The sequence below is a fragment of the Hippopotamus amphibius genome, chromosome 7 (assembly GCF_030028045.1).
Source record: "Hippopotamus amphibius kiboko isolate mHipAmp2 chromosome 7, mHipAmp2.hap2, whole genome shotgun sequence".
Lineage (NCBI taxonomy): Eukaryota > Metazoa > Chordata > Mammalia > Artiodactyla > Hippopotamidae > Hippopotamus > Hippopotamus amphibius.
In genome coordinates, this window is record NC_080192.1 from 10,630,470 (window position 1) to 10,648,705 (window position 18,236).

Here is an 18,236-nt window from a genome sequence, read left to right on the forward strand (position 1 = left end):
TTGTTCTCCCCATATCAAGGGCAAGGCCTACAAAGGGGAGGTGCTTACAGATATTTGCTGATGAAGAAATCCTCAAAAGCTCTGGCTCTCAGGCCCTGGGTACCATGGCCTTCCTCTCCTGAGGCTGTAGGTGGGCTGTGGACCCTGGGCCCATTCCTCCAGGCCCCTAGCCCTCCTCTTGGGTGGCTCTCCATGCCACGGGGAGGGCAGGAGGTGCTGTCTTTGGACCACGTTCGAATCATACTAGAGGAGTTGAAGTCTGCACGTGAGAAAGGGCCTCAGGATCCCCTGGCGGGTCTGGTAACAAGGCAGTTTGAGGCTTCAACCCCAGACATTCTGATTCAGGTGGTCTGGGTGGGCCCAGGAATCTACACTTCACCTGGTGGCTCCCAGCCCGTGGGTCTCTGGCCCCAGCTCCCTCTGAGACAATGGGTAACAGGTCCAGGCTGTGGGCCCAGCTCTCAGGGACCCTGGGCTTCATTGTAGGGAAAAGCTCTTTGGGTGCGGGGCTGGGTTTGAACCCTGGAGGCTGGAAATAAAGCCCCCTGCACACAGTGGGTCTCGCAGAAGAGTTTTAGCTTGTTTGTGGGAAACGGCATGCGCCTGGACCCTGCAGCTCTGTCCCTGCTGGCTTTGTGTCCGTGTCTGTGACGTGAGAATACTGAGAATCTGTAACTTGGAAGCGTTAGTGTGGAGATTAAATGAGCTGATATTTAACACAGGGCCCGGCACACAGGAAGTTTTTTTGTTTGTTTTTTAAAAAATAAATTTATTTATTTATTGGCTGTGTTGGGTCTTTGCTGCTGCACACGGGCTTTCTCTAGTCGCGGAGAGTGGGGGCTATTCTTCGTTGTGGAGCACGGGCTCCTCATTGCTGTGGCTTCTCTTGTTGCAGGGCACGGGCTCTAGGCGCGTGGGCTTTCAGTAGTTGTGGCACATGGGCTCAATAGTTGTGGCGCACGGGCTTAGTTGCTCCACGGCACGTGGGATCTTCCTGGAGCAGGGCTCGAACCCGTGTCCCCTGTGTTGGCAGGTGGTTTCTTAACCACTGCGCCACCTAGGAAGCCCCACACAGGAAGTTTTTAATAAATGTTAGCTGCCGTTCCTGTTGCCACCCCCCTCACCCCCATCTGAGAGGTCAGAGGCCAGGACAGCTGAGCCGACACGGCTCTTTCGGCTACGGGCCCGACCCCCTCCCTGCCTGCTCTCGCCAGGCCATCCAGAGCCGAGACCGGATTCAGCTGCAGTACTCACAGAGCCTCATCGAGAAGGACCAGTACCGGAAGCAGGTCCGGGGCCTGGAGGCCGAGCGGGACGAGCTGCTGACCACGCTTACCAGCCTGGAGGGTGCTAAGGCCCTGCTGGAGGTGCAGCTGCAGCGGGTCCAGGGCGGCCCTTACCTCAAGGTGAGCAGGGTCAGGAGTCTGAGCTGGAGCTCTTGGCCAGGGTGGGACTTGGTGGGAGAACTCAGCCGGGGGTGGGGACGTGGGGGACCCATTGGGAGTCCTCAGCTGGGCCTGGGCAGATGCAGGTTATGGCAGGAAACATGTGGATCGTGGCTGGAACCCTTACCCAAGGTCAAGAACAGGTCTTGGAGGGACCTGTTGGCCAGGGTGGACAAAATGCAGCTCAGGTGGGTGTGGGTTGGTGTATCCAAACAGGACAGGAGCATGGGGGTCTCTGAGTTTCTGGGGTCACACCTGGGGCACAAGGAATAGTTTGCAGCCCTTCTTAGTATATACTTGGAGAAGCCCGGCTGCCTGAGGGCCTGCGATCATCTTAGAATGCAAAATGTGGGCCCTAGGAGTCCCTCAGAGACAAGCTAGTCCAGTTCCCTCATTGCACAGGGCCAGAGAGGGTAAGAGGCTTGCTTGAGGTCACATAGCCAGCTAGCAGGGGAGCTGGGCCCCCAGATCCCTTTTCAAAAAAATTTTTATTTTTTAAAAATCTATTTATTTATTTATTTATTTATGGCTGTGTTGGGTCTTCGTTGCTGTGCACGGGCTTTCTCTAGTTGCAGTGAGCAGGGGCTACTCTTCGTTGTGGTGCCCAGGCTTCTCACTGCGGTGGCTTCTCTTGTTGCAGAGCATGGCCTCTAGAAGTGTGGGCTTCAGTATTTGTGGCACGTGGGCTTAGTAGTTATGGCTCGCAGGCTCTAGAGCACAGGCTCAGTAGTTGTGGTGCACGGGCTTAGTTGCTTTGCGGCATGTGGGATCTTCCCAGACCAGGGCTCAAACCCGTGTCCCCTGCATTGGCAGTCAGATTCTTAACCACTGAGCCACCAGGGAAGTCCCCACCACACCCCTTATAAACCAGACACTGGTTCTCAGACCTCTGCTAGGAACTCTGCCTTTTCTTATCTTGGGTTTGCTTAAAGATGATCAGTTGGCCAGGAGTTTAATGCCTGAAGAGATAGAACAAAGGAAGCATGAGTCTGTGATTTCTGACTTTAAAAAATCATCAGTGGCTTTTAGGTAAAGGCAAAACCCCTCACCATGCCCTAGAGGCCCTTCAGGGTGGCCCCACCCCCACCCCCTCACCTCCAGCCTGGTTCTCTCAATCTCAGCCTTTTAATTCCTAGAGGGTGTCACAGTCCTGCCTCAGGGCCTTTGCACATACTGTTCCATCAGCCTAGACCATCCTCCCCAAATGCTTATCCTTGAGTTGTCAGTTCCAAGCACACTTTCTCTGAAAGCACTCTGATGCCCCCAGCTGGGTGGGGCCTTTGAGTGCCTTCCCCACCCTGGGCACCTTCCTTTCTGCCTCTCCTGGCAACTGAGCCTTATTTCCTTCATCTGTCTGCTTGTTTATAGTTTGTCTCCTCCTCTAGGCTGTGAGCTCCATGAGGGCAGGGATCCAGCTCCCTCCTTTCCCACTACATCCCTGTCCCCAGCAGGCAGTGAGAAAATGGCAGGGGGCTGGCTCTGGCCCAGCGCTGCTGACCTCTTCCTACCCTCTTCCTCTCCCAGGCCTGCGCCTCTTCCCATTCCCTGTGCTCCAACCTCAGCAGCACGTGGAGCCTGAGTGAGTTCCCCTCCCCGCTGGGAGGCCCGGAAGCAGCTGGGGAGGCCGCTGTCATGGGGGGATCCGAGCCCCACACCTCGGTAAGTCACCTGCCCTGGCCTGGATATGGGGGGTACGGATGGCCATCGTGAGTGACACGTAGAGTGCTTTCCAGTTTGCTGACAGTTCCGTTTCACATGAGAGGAAATTGAGGCTCATGAAGGCCAAATGCCTTGTTTAAGCTCATGCAGAGTCAGCTCAGGGCTGGGCCTGAGCCTGGGCCTGGGCCTGGGCGCCGGGAGACCTGGGGAGCCACTCACATGCTGTAAACTTGCAGAGTCCGCCCCTAGGCTCTGGGCCCTAGTTCCCATCTGTGAAATGGGCACAAACTAGGTACAATGAGTTGTGGGTAGATCCTGTGGGGGTGACCAGGCGCTGCTGTGGCTTTGCAGGAGGAAGCCACAGACAGCGAGAAGGAGATCAACCGGCTCTCCATCCTGCCCTTCCCCCCGAGCGCTGGCTCCATCCTCCGCCGGCAGCGGGAGGAGGACCCCGCACCTCCTAAGAGGTAAACAGCCTCCCCCCAGAATCCCTGATGCCAGAGTCAGGTCCAGGCTGTCACCTCCCTTTACTGCCTTTAAATGGCTGGAGCTCTGGAAGCTGAGGTCCTGGGCGTCATAGGCATGACTAAGGTCAGGGGTTAAGACAAGGTCAAAGGGCAGAGAGGGTTCAGTCGCTGCTGAGCACCTTGACATAAGAGTCACTGGAGGTCAAGCCTCTAAGATCCTTAATCCAGAGGGGAGCCTGGGTAGTTCAGGGCTAGGAGACACGGAGGAAGTTCCCAAGAGTCAGGGACCTCAGGGAAGAAAGTCAGGCCCCAGATTCAGGCAGCAACAGCAAATGGGGGCCAGGAAAACTGAGCCATATTGCTGTTGGCAAGACCAAGGGTGGGAGACATCCTGCCTGCTGGCATGGGCTTGATCTAATGAGTGAACCCGCCATGATGGGTGTATGATGGGGAGGTCATGGTCTAGTGTGGGACGCAGACCCCGGAGCCACGAATGACAAAGGTAGTAGAAAGTGGGGCTGAGATGAGGTGTGAGAGGTCAGGGCAGGCTTCCAGGTGGGGGTGGCATTAAAGGACAGGCCAGGGCATTCTAGGTGGAAGGACACGGGGCAGAGGTCAGGATATTAGCCTCTTGCCCTGTGAGTTTAGGGGACTGGGTGGCGCGGGTGCATTGTGCCCGAGACCCCCGCCTTGGGTCTAGCCTGCATGTGCTTGGGGTTGCAGGACATTTAGGGCCACGGGGGCACTGTGCTCAGCACTGCCCCCTCCCGCCTTCTCTCTGCCCAGGTCCTTCAGCAGCATGTCGGACATCACAGGTAAAGGCCTGGGGACTCCGTGGAGAGGGCTCATCTGGGGGCCCACCTGGGGCCTATGCTGCCTGCTCTGCTCTTGGCCTGCATCCCCTCCTTGAGGCTTTGTTGTCCCCTGACCGGGCAGGGAGGCTCTGCTCAGGAGGCCCTGGAGGAATTGCTTCTCACCTCTCACCCCAAGCCCACCCTTGTCCTCTTTCCTGGTCCCGGCTGTGCTCTGTGGGCCTCCTCAATTCCAGCCTGCCCTCCACCCTCTTCCAGGAAACTGAAGGGTCACCCTGGCTGGCCCAGGCCCAGCCCTGAGCCCCAAGAGTCCAGTGTGTTCCCGGGGCCTGAAACCTGCCATGTCCCCAGGCCTCTGGGCCCTGGGCCATCCCTAGGCTTGAGGGGCTCAACCCCTTCTCATGGACCTGGGCTCTCCCCCATTGCTCAGTCTGGCACCCCTGAACCTCACTCCTCCTCCCCAGGGAGTGTGACGCTTAAGCCCTGGTCCCCCGGCCTCTCCTCGTCCTCATCCTCCGACAGCGTGTGGCCTTTGGGAAAGCCGGATGGCCTTCTGGCCAGAGGCTGTGGCCTGGATCTCCTCAACAGGTACCGCAGCCGCCTGGGGTGGGTGGAGCTGGGGGGCTGGTTCAGATTCCTGGAGGAGGGTGAGCAGGGGCGAGAAGGAGGGACCAGCAGCAAAGCCTTTGCCTCACACAGCCGTCAGACTGTTAAGGTCTTTGGACAGAGCCACACGCTGGATTCATATATTGTCATCTCCGCTTATCATCTGGGAGACTTGGGCTGGTCACTTGACCTCTCTGGGCCTCAGTTTCCTCATCGGCTAAAGGGGCACAGTGATGTCTTCCACAGGTGGTGTCTGGAGATTTAGGACTTCGCGTTGGTGCGTGGTGGGTGCTCTGTAGATGCTAACTGTTACTTGCACTGCTTGCCTGTCCTCCTGGCTAGGAGCTCCTGAGGGTGGGGCGGGCCCTCTGCAGCTGCGCTGGCCCCAGGCCCACAGCTGGAGTCAGGAAACTCATCGGCTCTGAGTGTGCTGCAGGCCACGTGCTCTGTCCGTTTTGGTGGGTGCGTGGCCTCTCTGGTCAAGGCTGTCAGTGATCTCAGCAGAGCGGGCGACGGAGGAGGCTGGTATGAGAATGTGGCCTTTGAACTCTCAAGCAGGCAGGGAGTGCCGCTGGGTGTAGTGGAAGAGGAGAGAACAGAGGCTGTCCAGGGATGGACCTGGAGTTTGGCGGTGACTGGCGTGTGAGGGTGGGGGAGGGGGGAAAGCGAAAGGCCAGGGCAGGCTTTGTGAGTCAGGCTGGGGAAGTGTGGATTTTGGCTTGCACACCCTGGGAAACCTGGTTGGGGGGCGGGGCGGGAGGGGAGCTTAGCTATCACTAAATGCGAGGCCGGCTCCTGGCTGCCTGACAGCATTCCCTCTGTCCCCGGAGGCAGGCATTATTAGGATTACCTCTGTTTTGTAGAGGAGGAAACTGAGGCTCAGAGAGGTTAAGCGACTTGCCTGAGGTCACACAGCTGGGACATACCAGGGCCAAGGTCTAGAGTGACCTGATCAGATTTGGGTTTTGGAGAGGGCATAGGAAGCACTGAATGTCAGAGCTGGAATGCGGGGATGCTGGTTACAGAGGACAGGTCACACAAGAAATCAGGGCAGAGCAGAACCGGGGGCCTCCTGCCTCCTGGAAGCAGCCTGGCCAAACCCCTGCCCCCACTCTCACCCTCCGGCACAGGGCCCAGTGCGACATTGTTTCTCACTGTGCAGGACGTGCTTCTAGGGGAAGGGGCGGAGGCGCCTCCCTTCCTGCCTGCCTCGGCCCTTCCTCCCTGCCTGGGCCCTTTCTCCCTTCCTCAGCTCAGGCCTGCAGCAGGGGTCCTGGCTGCTGTCCAGGGGGTGCCGGGATGCAGCAGAGGGAGCTGGAGGTTCTGGCCCAGCCCCAGCCTGGGCCCCATGATCACATGGGGCCACCTCTGCTGCCCACGCAGTTCCTGGGGAGGAGGGAGATGGGGGAAGAACACAGACTGAGGTGGGGGCAGGGGTGGTGGACCGAGAGAGAATGGGGTGGACCGATGGGAGGTCAGGGATGCAAGAGTCCTAACGGGCTGGGGGGCGCTGTTTGCATGTGTCCTGGGGTGGACACAGGGTTACAGCTCAGAGTACGGGGAAGAAGAACAGACTTGGGAGTCAGCTGAAGTCTCCGCTCTGTCACCTGTTACCATGGGGTGCTGGGCAAGTCATTAATTTCTCAGTGCCTCAGTTACTTGCTGTGTAAAATGGGTTCACAATAGTGCCTGTCCCCTGGGGTCGTTGTGGGGGTTCCGTTACTTAGTACAGTTCCTGGCTCGCAGTGAGCGGGGACGCTAGTCTCACCTATTATTACTGGTGCTGTTGTGGCTTAATCCTCAGAGTAGCCCTGCAAGCCCCATTATACAGATGAGGAAAAGGAGGCTAAGAGTCAGGAATGTGTCCGATGGCCACTTGGTGGTGGAGCTGGGGATTCCATTGTTCCTTCCTCCCTTGCAGCTACTTTAACCTCGCACCTGTGCTGAGCGCTCACCGTGTGCTGGGCGTTTCAGCCTTCTGCTCCCCCCTGCTCCTCTTGGTTCCCAGGGCCTTGGGGCAGGGCAGGATGGGGGACGTGGGCGTGCTGGGGCAGGCTGGAGGATGGACAGACAGGAAAGACTGAAAGGGAGGCACTGAGTGGGGAGGGCCCTGTCACCCGGGCAGGCCACCCCGGGAGACAGTTATAAATTCTCTGTGCCTCGGGTTCCCTCTTTTCTAATGGGGGTGGGAGGGGATAATAGACGGCTCCCGTAGGGTTGTCGGGAGGATTCAGTGACGTAATCTATGTGACTTGCTTATTGTCTCAGTTTCATAGGTCCCTGACCTGCTGAGGGATTTTCCCACAGTGCCCTGGGTGGGGGCAACACTCATCCAGGCCACTTGGCTCATGACAGCTCAGGGCTGGCAGAGTGAAGGACTTGGCCCCGATCTCCTGTGACCCAACTCCTGACCTGACACTGGGGAAGGGCACTGGCACCCCATCCTTTCCACCCCCCACAGGCGGGGTTGGGGTCAATCAGATTGTTCTGCCGGTGACCCAGGAGTCCTGAGAGGTTGGAGCAGGCAGCCCCTGCCCCCTACTGTGCTCCTCTCTCTTCCCCCACTACCTGTCTGCTGAGGCCTGGGGCTGAGGGACCTGACCTGGACCCTGCCCCCAGGGAACCCCCAGGCAGTAGCCGGGGGCTGTGCAGGCTCAGAGAAGTCACTTGGTCCCTTGGGGAGGTGGGCGAGGGCATCCTGAAGGAAGGGATGCCTGAGCTGGGTCTCACAGCAGCAGGAGTTGGCAAGAAGAGCCTGAAAACCTGGGATGGCTGAGAAATTGCCCTGATACTGGAATTACAGGGAGGGGAGGGGGCGGGCTCAGGCAGGGTGGGGGGTGAGCTGGTGGGTCCTGGAGGGCCTGGGTGCAGGCTGTTCTGGGAAAGCCGTGATGGTCAGTTGTCTGTGGGCTTGAAACGGGTGGGGAAACGGCCACAGAGAGGTGACTAGTCCTGAATCACACCTGATGACAGTGAATGTCTAATTTTTATTGAGCATGTAGTTTCACTGGGCACCGTTCCAACAGCGTCCCGTGTTTTAACTCACTGAGTTGTACAGCGAGGTAGGTAGACACAGATGGGACTGCTGAGAACCACAGGCAAGTGCCTGGCCTTGGCCCCAGAGTTCCTACTGCCATCCTCCACGCCACTTTTCTCAGACTCTTCTGACCACAGCCCTCCGCATGAGAAGCCCGGGACGTGTGCCCGAAACAAAAGGGTCACAGGAAGATAGTTGGATTTACTTGAAGGGAGGCAAGTAAAAAGAAAAAAAACAGTGCTGGTCATTACCCAGTGAATTTCACAGCCCATTTAGTTGGAAGGCCCTGGAGGCCTCCACTTCTACCTGCATTATTTCTGTCTGACCCTCACACCCATGGTGGGAGATGGGTGCCGTCATTGTCCTTGCTTTAGGGATGCGGGGACAGAATCAAGTGGCCAGCTCACTTGCCCAAGGCGAGGGCATGGTTACTGCGGGGGTTGGAGCTGGATTGTCTGGCTTCAGCCATTGGGTCGTTGGGCACCATAGCCAGGCCCGGCCTCAGGCCTCCTGTCGCTGCCCAGGCCTTTCTGTGCCACATCGATGTGGCCAGGGCAGTCCCGTGGCTGAAGGAGCCTGTAAAGGCAGTCCTGATGCCTCCAGCCCTCATGTCGAGCCCCAGCCCCTGGGGCCTGGCTCTCTATTTTGACTGACAGGGCAGGAGCCAAGACGGGCTGCCTGGGGCCAGGGCTCCCCCCCGCCCCCCCCTGCGTGGGTGCTGTTTGGGTTAAGGTCTTTGTACCCTTTGTACCCCAGGCTGGCAGCAGGGGGCAGTGTGGCTGTGTGGCTGCAGCTGTCAGGGTGGGTGGGGAGGTGAGTGAACGCCAGGCTCTTCCTGGGCCCCTTCCCCAGCTGGGGCAAACCCACGGCCCCTGCCCTCTCTGCTTCCCCAGAACCGTGGCGGAAGGGTCATGGGGAGACCTGTGGACAGTTGTCTCTGAGTCTGGCCACAGGGCCTCATCACTTCTCCTCCAGGGACAGGCAGAGCCCTGCCATGATGGGGATTTGGTGACTCTTCGTCCTGTCAGTGGTACCCACTGCCCATGAGAGGAAGGCCAGGCGCCTTCATCCTGTGCCCTCCATAGGCGGGTTCCAGCTTGCCTTTTTGGGGAGTTAATTAGGGCAAGGAGCTTCGCATGGTGTCTGGCACATGGGAAGCACCCAGTAAGTGTTTGCTGCTGCTATTATTATTGTTGTTATTAAATCCTTCCACACTGCATCCTGTATCCTGCCCTCCACACCTTTGCCCATGCCAGCTCTTCAGCCTGGAACCCTGTCCTCTCTGTCGATTCCTGGAGCGCTTCTATTCTTCACCATGATGTAGCCCAGCTGCCGCTTCCTCTGGGAAGCCCCTCCCTTCTGTGCTCCCACTGCCAGCAGTAACCATCTCTCATCTGTTGTGTTCTAAAGGTGACCTCCCACCCTAGACTATGAGCATAACAAGCTTTTATTAGTCATCTGCTGTGTGCCAGACACTGTGTTTGGTGGTAGGGATCCCGAGCTGAACACGATAGCAGGCTGATTCTCAGGGTGTGCTTTCTGAGGGAGGAAACAAATGGGAAAATACAAAAACATGGGGCTCCGGCAGGAAGCTCCGCCTCACCGTGTGCAGGGAGAGGTTTGGGAGGGAGAGGTCGCTTTTGACCTGACTTTGAAGGATGAGCAGGCAGAGAGGAAGGGGAAGGGCATTCCAGCAGGTACAGTGGCCAGGGACGGGAGTCATGGCATCCTTGGGGAATCAAAATACTGATTGAACGCTAATTCCCATCTCCTTTCTCTGAATCTTCTCAGGTCTCTGGCCATCCGAGTGTCTGGCTGGAGCCCCCCGGGGGGGCCCGAGCCCCAGGACAAGGGCCCAGATGGCCTGTCGTTCCGCGGAGACAGCTGGTCTGGGGCTGTCGTGCGGAGGGTGCTCTCTGGGCCAGGGTCGGCCAGGGTGGAACCAAGAGAGGTGAGGCCCCGCCCCTCTGAGCTGGGGGCGGAGTCAGTGCTTTAGTTGGGGCTGGGCGCCCTCTGATTGGTGGATCTAGGTCACTGGGCGGAGTTTCTGGGGATTGGCCGAAGCGGAGGCGAGCTCAGTGACTAGCTGCTGGCTGCCCCGCCTCAGCCAGCATTAAATGAAATCTGATTGGGCAGGGGCTGGGTGGTGGGGCAGACTGACTGCATCTGGACAGATCCCCACCCTTACACGTGGGAAAGACCAGACTGAGCCAGGCTGGGTGGGGAGGCCAGCTGCAGGGAGCAGGGTCTGACTGGGAACGCACCCTGGGAGGTGGGGACATTTGAATTTTGAGGCATGGTCACCCCCACACCCGATGTTCTCCAGCCCCAGGGCTGTCCCCGGAAGCCCTGGGAAGCTCAGTTCCCTCCCTGCCTGGGTTTTCTTCCAGTCAAGGGCAGAGGCTGCGGGCTTGGAGGGGGCAGGCCTGGAAGGGGAGGCCCAGCAGAGAACCTTGCCCTGGAACCAGACATCCACACTCCCTCTGATGGACTTCAAGGGTAAATCTGGCCTTGGGGGAGGACCGAGGACTCAGGAGTGCTGGAAGGTCAGAACTGAGGGGCCAAGAGAAGGCTCGTCAGGTCCACAGTGTGGGTGGGACAGCCAAGGCCTGAGAGGGGGCTGCTCCGCCTCCTGACTTCTGGCAGTGCCCTCCCCTCACGCACTGCGGCCTCCTTGCCAGTTGTCTGTTCTTGTGCCCTTCCTCTGTCTTGTCCTCAGTAAGCAGCTTACAGTGAAAGGGGCACTGGATAGGAGTCCAGAGACCTGGGTTCGGGTCCTGGTTCTGTCCTAAGTGGGCTTGCTGGCTTTGGGCCAGTCCCCACCCTCTGGGCCTTGGACTCTCACTTTAAGCAGGGGAAGGTGGGGACTTACCTGGTGGTCCAATGGCTGGGACGCCTCGCTTCCAATGCAGGGAGCCAGGGTTCGATCCGTGGTCGGGGAGCTGGATCCTGCATGCCGCAACTAAGAGTTTGCATGCCGCAACTGAGGATTCTGCCTGCTGCAACTAAAGATCCCGCATGCCGCAACTAAGACCTGGCGCAGCCAAATAAATAAATATTAAAAAAAAAAAAGAAAGAAGGGGAAGGTGGGGTCCTGGCCACTCAGTCCTCGAGAAGGCCAGGTTTGTGGCCTCTCCGAGTCTGATGCCTGACTCTCTCTTCCCCTTGTCCTCCTTGCTGCCCCCGCCTGTCTATGCCCAGCCTGCCAGTCCTTCCATGAGGCCCTAGACTCCTGGGTGAAGGGGCTGGGGGCCGAGCCCTTCTACATTCGAGCCAACCTCACCCTGCCTGAGCGGACCGACCCCCATGCCCTGTGCGTGAAAACCCAGGAGATCCTGCGGCTGGTGGACCCAGCGTACAAGCGGCGGCAGGAGTGGTTCTGCACGCGCGTCGACCCCCTCACGCTGCGGGACCTGGACCGGGGCACTGTGCCCAATTATCAGAGGTGACACAGCCGGGAGCCCCGGGAGCCACCACTGGGATGGGGGGCTCTCTCTCCCTTTTCCTGCAGCCCCTCGCTATCCTCTGGGACAGGCTTGGGGGGCTGGGGGAGAGAAGGTGAAGGGCTCCCTTTTCTCTCTACAAACGCATGACACGACCCCTCCCCCCCAGAGCCCAGCAGCTGCTAGAAGTTCAGGAGAAATGCCTGTCCTCCAGCCGACACCGGGGGCCCCGCAGTAATGTAAGCAGGGCGGGGGCGGGCAGGGTGAGGGCCAGGGAAGGGGGTGCCAAGGGGTAGCCCCAAAAAGGGAGAGGACAGGCTCCATTCTCCGGGAGCGGGGCCGGGGGGAGGAGACCCCACCCACACTTGGTTGCTCTCCTTGGTGGGCTCTTTAGTCGCTTCTCCACCCAGACTTGGTTGATCCTCTCCGATGTGTCCAGCAAAGAGAACTACAGGGCTCCCATCCGGGTAGTTGAGAGGGAGAAGTGAGACAGTGTGCCCCGTGCCCAGGAGCATGCGTAGCACGTGGTGAGCACTTAACAGAACAACAGTCACACCCCCTTCTCTAATCCCTGGGCCGGGGCTGGGCTGGGAGATGGTCCCCACGGTGCTCCTGGGCGGAGTGAGGCTCAGAGAGGTCAAATGTCTCAAGAGACCACGGTGCTAGAGAGAAGGAGGAGAGCCTGGGCTCTGGAGCCAGGCCACCCAGATTTGTATACCAGCCCTGCTCCTTTTCAGCCTCACGACCTTGGACAACCACCTGACCCTCCCTTGAGGCTCTGTTTCCTTATCTGTAAAATGGGGGGATGACACCGCCTGCCTTGTGGGCTCATGCACGTGGAATCTAGAGTTTGTCACATTGTATGCCTTCGACACTTGTCAGCTATTGGTATTATTAGTGCTGTTGATACTGGTTTATGTAATCTTTCTACCCATGGTCACATTGGTAATTCACTGGAAGAGACCCCAAAGTTTGTCTCTTATGTCTTAGATTCTTCTGGGCCTCAGTTTCCTGATCTGTAAAGTGGGGGCAGACCTAAGGCTGCTGCTCTGGGTCCCTAGCGATGGCTGCCTTCCCCTGCCTTGGGGGCTGTGCTGGGCTGGGTGGGGGCAGGGGAAGGCCTGGTGGGGAGGGGGCTCTTGTGCTGACCAGTGAGCCGGGACAGTAGTGGCAGCAGGGCCCTCTCTCCCTGAGGGTGGGATGGAGCTGAGCTCTCAGGTGCCCCTCTTTCCCTACCTCCTCCCCAGCTGAAGAAGCGAGCCCTGGACCAGCTGCGGCTGGTGAAGCCCAAGCATGTGGGGAGTCCTGCTGGGGACTCCCCGGAGCAGCTGCTGCTGGAGCCCTGCTCAGGTGTGTGTACAGATGCGAAGGTGCGGCCTGCGCTGCTCACGGGGTCCAGGAGGGTGTCCTTTGGCCTTGGTGGTCCCTTTGGCCTGAAAGGGCCTGTGGGAGGGTTCCAGTGAGGGGCAGGGCCCATGCCAGGGGCCTGGTGGGAGATGGGCCACCAGGGTCACGGAGCTATCTGTGTCCAGGTGTGACTGTGGGTCTGTGTGAGTTCGGGGCATGCATGAGCACGGGTGTGTCCTTGTCTGGCAAAGCACACGTAGCTGTTTCTTGCTTGTGTGTGGTGGCGGGTGCCATGACGACCCCAGAGGGAGTTCCTGGAGGCAGGAGGGTGAGGCCTTGGGCCAGATCAGGGAAGAGGGGATGGGGGAGCCCAGATGAGGAAATAGCAGTTCTGAGGAGCAAGGAGGAGAGGGTGGTTAGGGAGGACTTCCTGGGAGGGAGGTTATTTGAATTGGGGCCTTCAAGGATGGAGAGGAGTTTGTGCCAGGCAGAAGGCACAGCCTGTGCAAAGGCTCAGAGGCATGGCTGGATGTAGTGTGTTTGGAGGACACTGAATACAGCAAGAGCATAACTATATCACATTGTGGTGGAGGGAGGGATCCCTGCCCCACGCTCCCCTTGGGGACCTGGGGAAAGCGTGACCTGAGCTCTGAAAGGATAGTTAGCTGGGCCACCCCAGGGCGTGCAAAGGCCCTGTGATTAGAAATGCTGAGCTGTGAGGCAGGAATGGAGTCTGTCGTGAGGGGACATGTGGCTCACTGCCTCTCTAGGCTCTGGCAGGGCTGGGTCACCCACGTGGAGGATGTGGCCTCCCTCCTGAGAGCTGTGGGAAGTCACTGGTGCATTGAAAGCAGGGCAGTTACAGGATCTGACTTCAGTTTTAAAGCCTCCCTCCAGCTGCCGGGAGGCGAATGGCCTGTAGGGGGCGAGGGTGAGGCAGGGGATGGGGAGGAGCCTCCTGCCACGGTCCCACGTCCCAGCGAGAGAGGGGGCGGCTCTGCTGTGCGATAGGAGCCCCAGGACTTAGGAAGGGAAAAAAGATGGGCGCCTTGAGAGGAGGCATTGGGGTTCTGAGTATCGAGGGGACTGGCTGCCCAAGGAAAGAGGAGCTGGGGCCCTGCCCGCACCCTCATCTCTTCCACACCCCCTCCCCTGCCCAGAGCCAGAGCGGAGCCTCAAACCCTACAGCCTGGTGCGTCCCCTGCTGGTGTCTGCCCTGCGGCCCGTGGTGCTCTTGCCTGAGTGCCTGGCGCCCCGGCTCATCCGCAACCTCCTAGACCTGCCCAGCTCCCGGCTGGACTTCCAAGTGTGCCCAGCGGGTGAGCCTGCGTGCCCAGAGAGGGGAGGGCGGGGTGGCACCCTGGGGCAGCCAGGCCCACTGGTGCTTGGTTCCTGCCTCTCCCTGCCCTGCAGAAAGCCTCTCTGGGGAGGAACCGTGCACACTGTCAGCGCCCGGGGCCCCCAAGGCCCAGCCTGCCACCTCCGGGCTGGGCAGCAGGATCCGTGCCATCCAGGAGGCCGTTGGGAAGGTAAGTGCTTGGGTCAGGGCCGGGGGGTGGGGTGCCCTCTCAGCCCAAGAGCAGAGTCTGAGTGTATGCGCCTGTGCCGCTCAGTTGCAGAGTGACCCTGGGCAAGTCCCTTTCCTTCCGTGGGCCTGTTTCCTCACCTGTGAAGTGCGTGGCCTGGGGCAGTCGACCTCATGTGGGTCACCCTGGAGAGTTTGGCTGATACCTCTCACCTGTTCCTCCTTGTCTTCAAACTTGCTGCTTCCCTGGGAGGTGGCTGGGGCTGCCGGGGTCAGCTCCATCCTGCAGATGGGGAGGCTGAGGTCCAGTGGGGGGAGGTGACTTATTTCCCTGGGTCTTGGCCCTTCCCTTCCAGTTCTTTCCTTGTTGCTGAGATCCCTCTGGGTGGGGAAGGAGGACCCTGTAGGGGGCCGTGCTGTGGGGCCAGTTTAAGGGGCAGGGAGGTTAGGGTCTCTGGTCTGAGAGTAAAATGTAGCCTTGATCCCCCGAGAAGAAGCACTGCCTGTTGGAGCTGGGTGCTCGGGGCGTGCGGGAGCTGGTCCAGAACGAGATCTACCCCATCGTCATCTACGTGGAGGTGACCGAGAAGAATGTCCGGGAAGTCAGGTGAGATGGGCTGGGAGGATGGCGAGGATCCCAGCACTTCCTCCTCTTTGGATGCCTGTGTCTCTGTCTTTCTCTCTCTCCGTCTCTTCCTCTTCTCCATCTCTTTGTTTACCTCTGTCCCTCTTTCTGTCTCCCTCTGTCCATCCCCTCTCTCTGTCTCACTGTCCATCTTTATCCCCCACTCTGACCACTGCCCACCCTCCTCTCTCTCGGCAGGGGTCTGCTGGGCCGGCCGGGCTGGCGGGACTCGGAGCTGCTGCGGCAATGCCGAGGCTCGGAGCAGGTGCTCTGGGGGCTGCCCTGCTCCTGGGTGCAGGTGCCGGCCCACGAGTGGGGCCACTCGGAGGAGCTGGCCAAGGTGGTGCGTGGCCGCATCCTGCAGGAGCAGGCCCGCCTCGTGTGGGTGGAGCGTGGCAGCAGCAGAGGCGGCAGCAGCAGCAGCAGCGAGGCCTGAGGGCCCCCTCTGGTGCCTCTGCCTTCCTCATGCACCCCAGGAGCCACCCGCGGGGACCCTGGTGTCTGCCGTGGAGCCGGGTCCCCCCGATGCTGAGCCTTCCTAGACCCTGGCATTCTCACGTGGGGCCCTGGGCCCCCGGCTCTCTCCCCCGGAGGAGCCCCTGGGGCAGAGCTCCCTCCCGTCCCTGTACTTGCTGCTCTGGGCCTTCCCGTGGCCCGTGTCTCCCGGACCCTTCTCGTGGGTGTCACGCACACGTCTGTTCCTTTCCCTCGTCGCTCACCTTGGAGCATCTGCGTTCTCACCCCCGTGCACTGGTCTGCACACCCAAGATCCCATGGGGCAGCTTGCATCTGCCCCTCCCCCTGGCACACGAGGTCGCCCAGCTGCACAGCCTCTTCTGCTCACAGGAGCCCCAAGCCCGTCATGTGTGATGCTCGCCCGTCCAGCCCACATCGCGTGTGTACACCTCCACGAGGGCTTTGTGGCTTTCCCGGTCCCCTGTCCCCTGTGCCCCTCGTGTCTTCTGGTCACACGTGTGTCCGTGGTTCTCCCCTGTGTAAATATCATGCCCCCACCCCCATGACCCTTGGGCACTAACCCCCGTGTGTTCCGGTGAGCACACCCAGGACCATGTTCTCATGCACCTGCGCCCCGCCCTACCCTGCCTCTCGGAGGGACAGGTGGGGAGGGGCCGGCTGCTCTACTACCAGAATGTACAGCTCGGAGATTTTTAATGAGCCTTTTTCACTTAGAAGCTGCACGTTATGGAACATTAAACAGTTTGTCATAGAAGCTGGTGGCCTTTTGCTTGCTTGCATCCCTGGCCTGAGGCCCCCTTTCCATCCCCCCCACTTGTTGCAACCCCCAGCTCAGGTTGATACCACCTGTCAGGGTCCCACTCGCCCGTGGGGAGGGTCAGATTTCGCTCCTGACTCATCCCAGAGCTGCCTGCCATCTGTGCTGGCATCACCTTACGTGCCCCCGGATGACCGGAGGAGGGCCCCACAGATGGGCCACCGCTGCGCTTCGTTCTGCCTGTGTGTGATCATCAAAGGAGTGTCCCCTGGAGCAGGGATGCCGAGCCAGCTGGGTGTGGTCTTAGGCTAAGGGCCCCAGCTGCTGAATCCAGGAGACTTACGTGTATTACCCTCAGTGTATTACCAGGTTCCTGACACTGCTTCACCCGAGAGGGTGGTCACCTCCAGCGGGAAAAAGCCAGGCGGGCTTACTGGAGGAGGTGCTGCTTGAGCTTGGGGTGTGGGATCCCTTTTTTCAGGAAGCACTTATTGGACTTACATGCCTATATGTTGTTCTTGATCCTCCTATGGCTGTCCTCAGTCACAGTGATGAACCTGGGCAGGCTCCTGGGAGGTTTGGGGGGAGTAGGTATACTAGGTGGAGGGCATCTCAAGAGCAAAGGCTCAGGGGCACAAAGTAGGCTGAGACCGGCCACCTGGAGAGTGGTAGGAAATGAGGCTGAGACGTCCAAGTCCTGAGGTTGGCAGCTGCTTAAATTTGAGGTCTGGCTCAGACACCATCTCTGCAAAGCCTGCCCGATTTTACCACCCTTGGGAATTCGCGTGGGCCATGCCATGCTCTGCTTTGTGGCGGGATGGTGGGTCTCTGTGGATGGCTGTGGGCTCCCTGGCCATGGATACTGGGTCATACTCATTTGGGTAAAAAACCTCCCCCCTTCCTTGCTATGTGCCTGGCCCAGTGCTTGGCCTACAGACATATGAGTCTGAGTGAAGGTGCAGGAGCCCACTGGCTGGTCCCATGTTAGGGGGCCTTTCCATGGGGGTGAAGCCCACCAGTCCTTTAATCTTTACCAAGTCTTATTTTTGTCCCCATCTTACAAATGAAAGTAAAGTTCAGAGAGGTGAAGTAACTTGCCCAGAGTCACACAGCTAGGGAGTGGCCCAGTTAGGATTTGAACCCTGGTCTGTGTGGCATGAAGTACGGGCTCATCCCTTGGTGATGCCATTCTAAGAAGATAGGCTGTGAAGGGGCCTGGCATGGAGCTGGCCCATAGAAAGGTGACTCAAAAGGGTTGCCTTTCCTTTCCTAATGCAATTCACCAGCCATCTGGTACTTTTCTTGTGTTTTATTAACAAATACTGATTGAACTCCTGCCATGTGCCAGGCACTGTTCTAGGCACTGGGGATTCAGTGAGAAAAAAGAAATCCCTGCCCTGATATTCTCATGAGGAAGGCAGACAATAAATAAAATATACAGGATGTTGGAAGATGAAAAGTGCTATGGGGGGAACACAGAAGAAAAGGGGGCCTGGGAAGGAGAGGTTGAGGGGCTGGGAGGAGAGGGGAGAAGGGATTGCAATTTAAATAAAATGATCTGGGAAGGCTTCATGTCGAAGACATTTATGTAGACTTGAAGGAGGTGAGGGAGTGAGATGTATGGATCTCTAGAGAGGGGCCCAGACAGGAACAGCAAGTGCAAAGGTCCTGAGGTGGGTATGTCCCTGAACTGGCCAGAAGCCCACTGGGTCTGGAGTGAGGATAGTAGGAGACGGGCCTCACCCATTTGTCACCTGTTCCCTGATAGTAGGTAACAGGGCACCCCTTACACAGGGCCTGCAGGCTGGTGTTTGATCTTTGGCTTTTGTTCTGAGGGAGATGGGAGACATCAGGGTTCTAGCGGAGGGAGGACAAGATGCGAGTGGCCTTGTACAAAACAAGACAGAGGTGGTAGCTGCAGAAGGTCCTCTGTCCACTGGCCTGGCTGGGAGAGAGGCAGAAATAAAGACTACTGAGCAAGATGGGCTGCAGTGGGCCACAGCAGGACACGCACCCTCAGGGGCCTCCTGTGGACC

At 58.9% G+C, this 18,236-nt stretch overlaps 1 protein-coding gene across 5 annotated transcripts in view; it reads left to right on the forward strand.

Annotated features, from left to right (window-relative positions):
• Nucleotides 1–17,124, forward strand: part of CARD10 (caspase recruitment domain family member 10) — a 28,080-nt gene extending 10,956 nt beyond the window's left edge. For 2 of the 5 annotated variants that reach the window (XM_057741620.1, XM_057741621.1), the window contains exons 8-21: nucleotides 1,215–1,406; nucleotides 2,970–3,104; nucleotides 3,456–3,571; nucleotides 4,358–4,386; nucleotides 4,848–4,971; nucleotides 9,818–9,977; nucleotides 10,417–10,525; nucleotides 11,228–11,471; nucleotides 11,639–11,708; nucleotides 12,717–12,819; nucleotides 13,977–14,135; nucleotides 14,230–14,345; nucleotides 14,833–14,948; nucleotides 15,165–17,123. In XM_057741620.1, coding sequence (XP_057597603.1) covers nucleotides 1,215–1,406; nucleotides 2,970–3,104; nucleotides 3,456–3,571; nucleotides 4,358–4,386; nucleotides 4,848–4,971; nucleotides 9,818–9,977; nucleotides 10,417–10,525; nucleotides 11,228–11,471; nucleotides 11,639–11,708; nucleotides 12,717–12,819; nucleotides 13,977–14,135; nucleotides 14,230–14,345; nucleotides 14,833–14,948; nucleotides 15,165–15,402 — 1,911 coding nt within the window. In that variant the 3' untranslated portion in view covers nucleotides 15,403–17,123. Of the gene's footprint in view, nucleotides 1–1,214; nucleotides 1,407–2,969; nucleotides 3,105–3,455; nucleotides 3,572–4,357; nucleotides 4,387–4,847; nucleotides 4,972–9,817; nucleotides 9,978–10,416; nucleotides 10,526–11,227; nucleotides 11,472–11,638; nucleotides 11,709–12,716; nucleotides 12,820–13,976; nucleotides 14,136–14,229; nucleotides 14,346–14,832; nucleotides 14,949–15,164 lie in introns of all 5 variants that reach the window. The other 3 variants (XM_057741619.1, XM_057741622.1, XM_057741618.1) reach the window with 2 other exon arrangements.
• The last annotated feature ends 1,112 nt before the right edge of the window (nucleotides 17,125–18,236 follow it).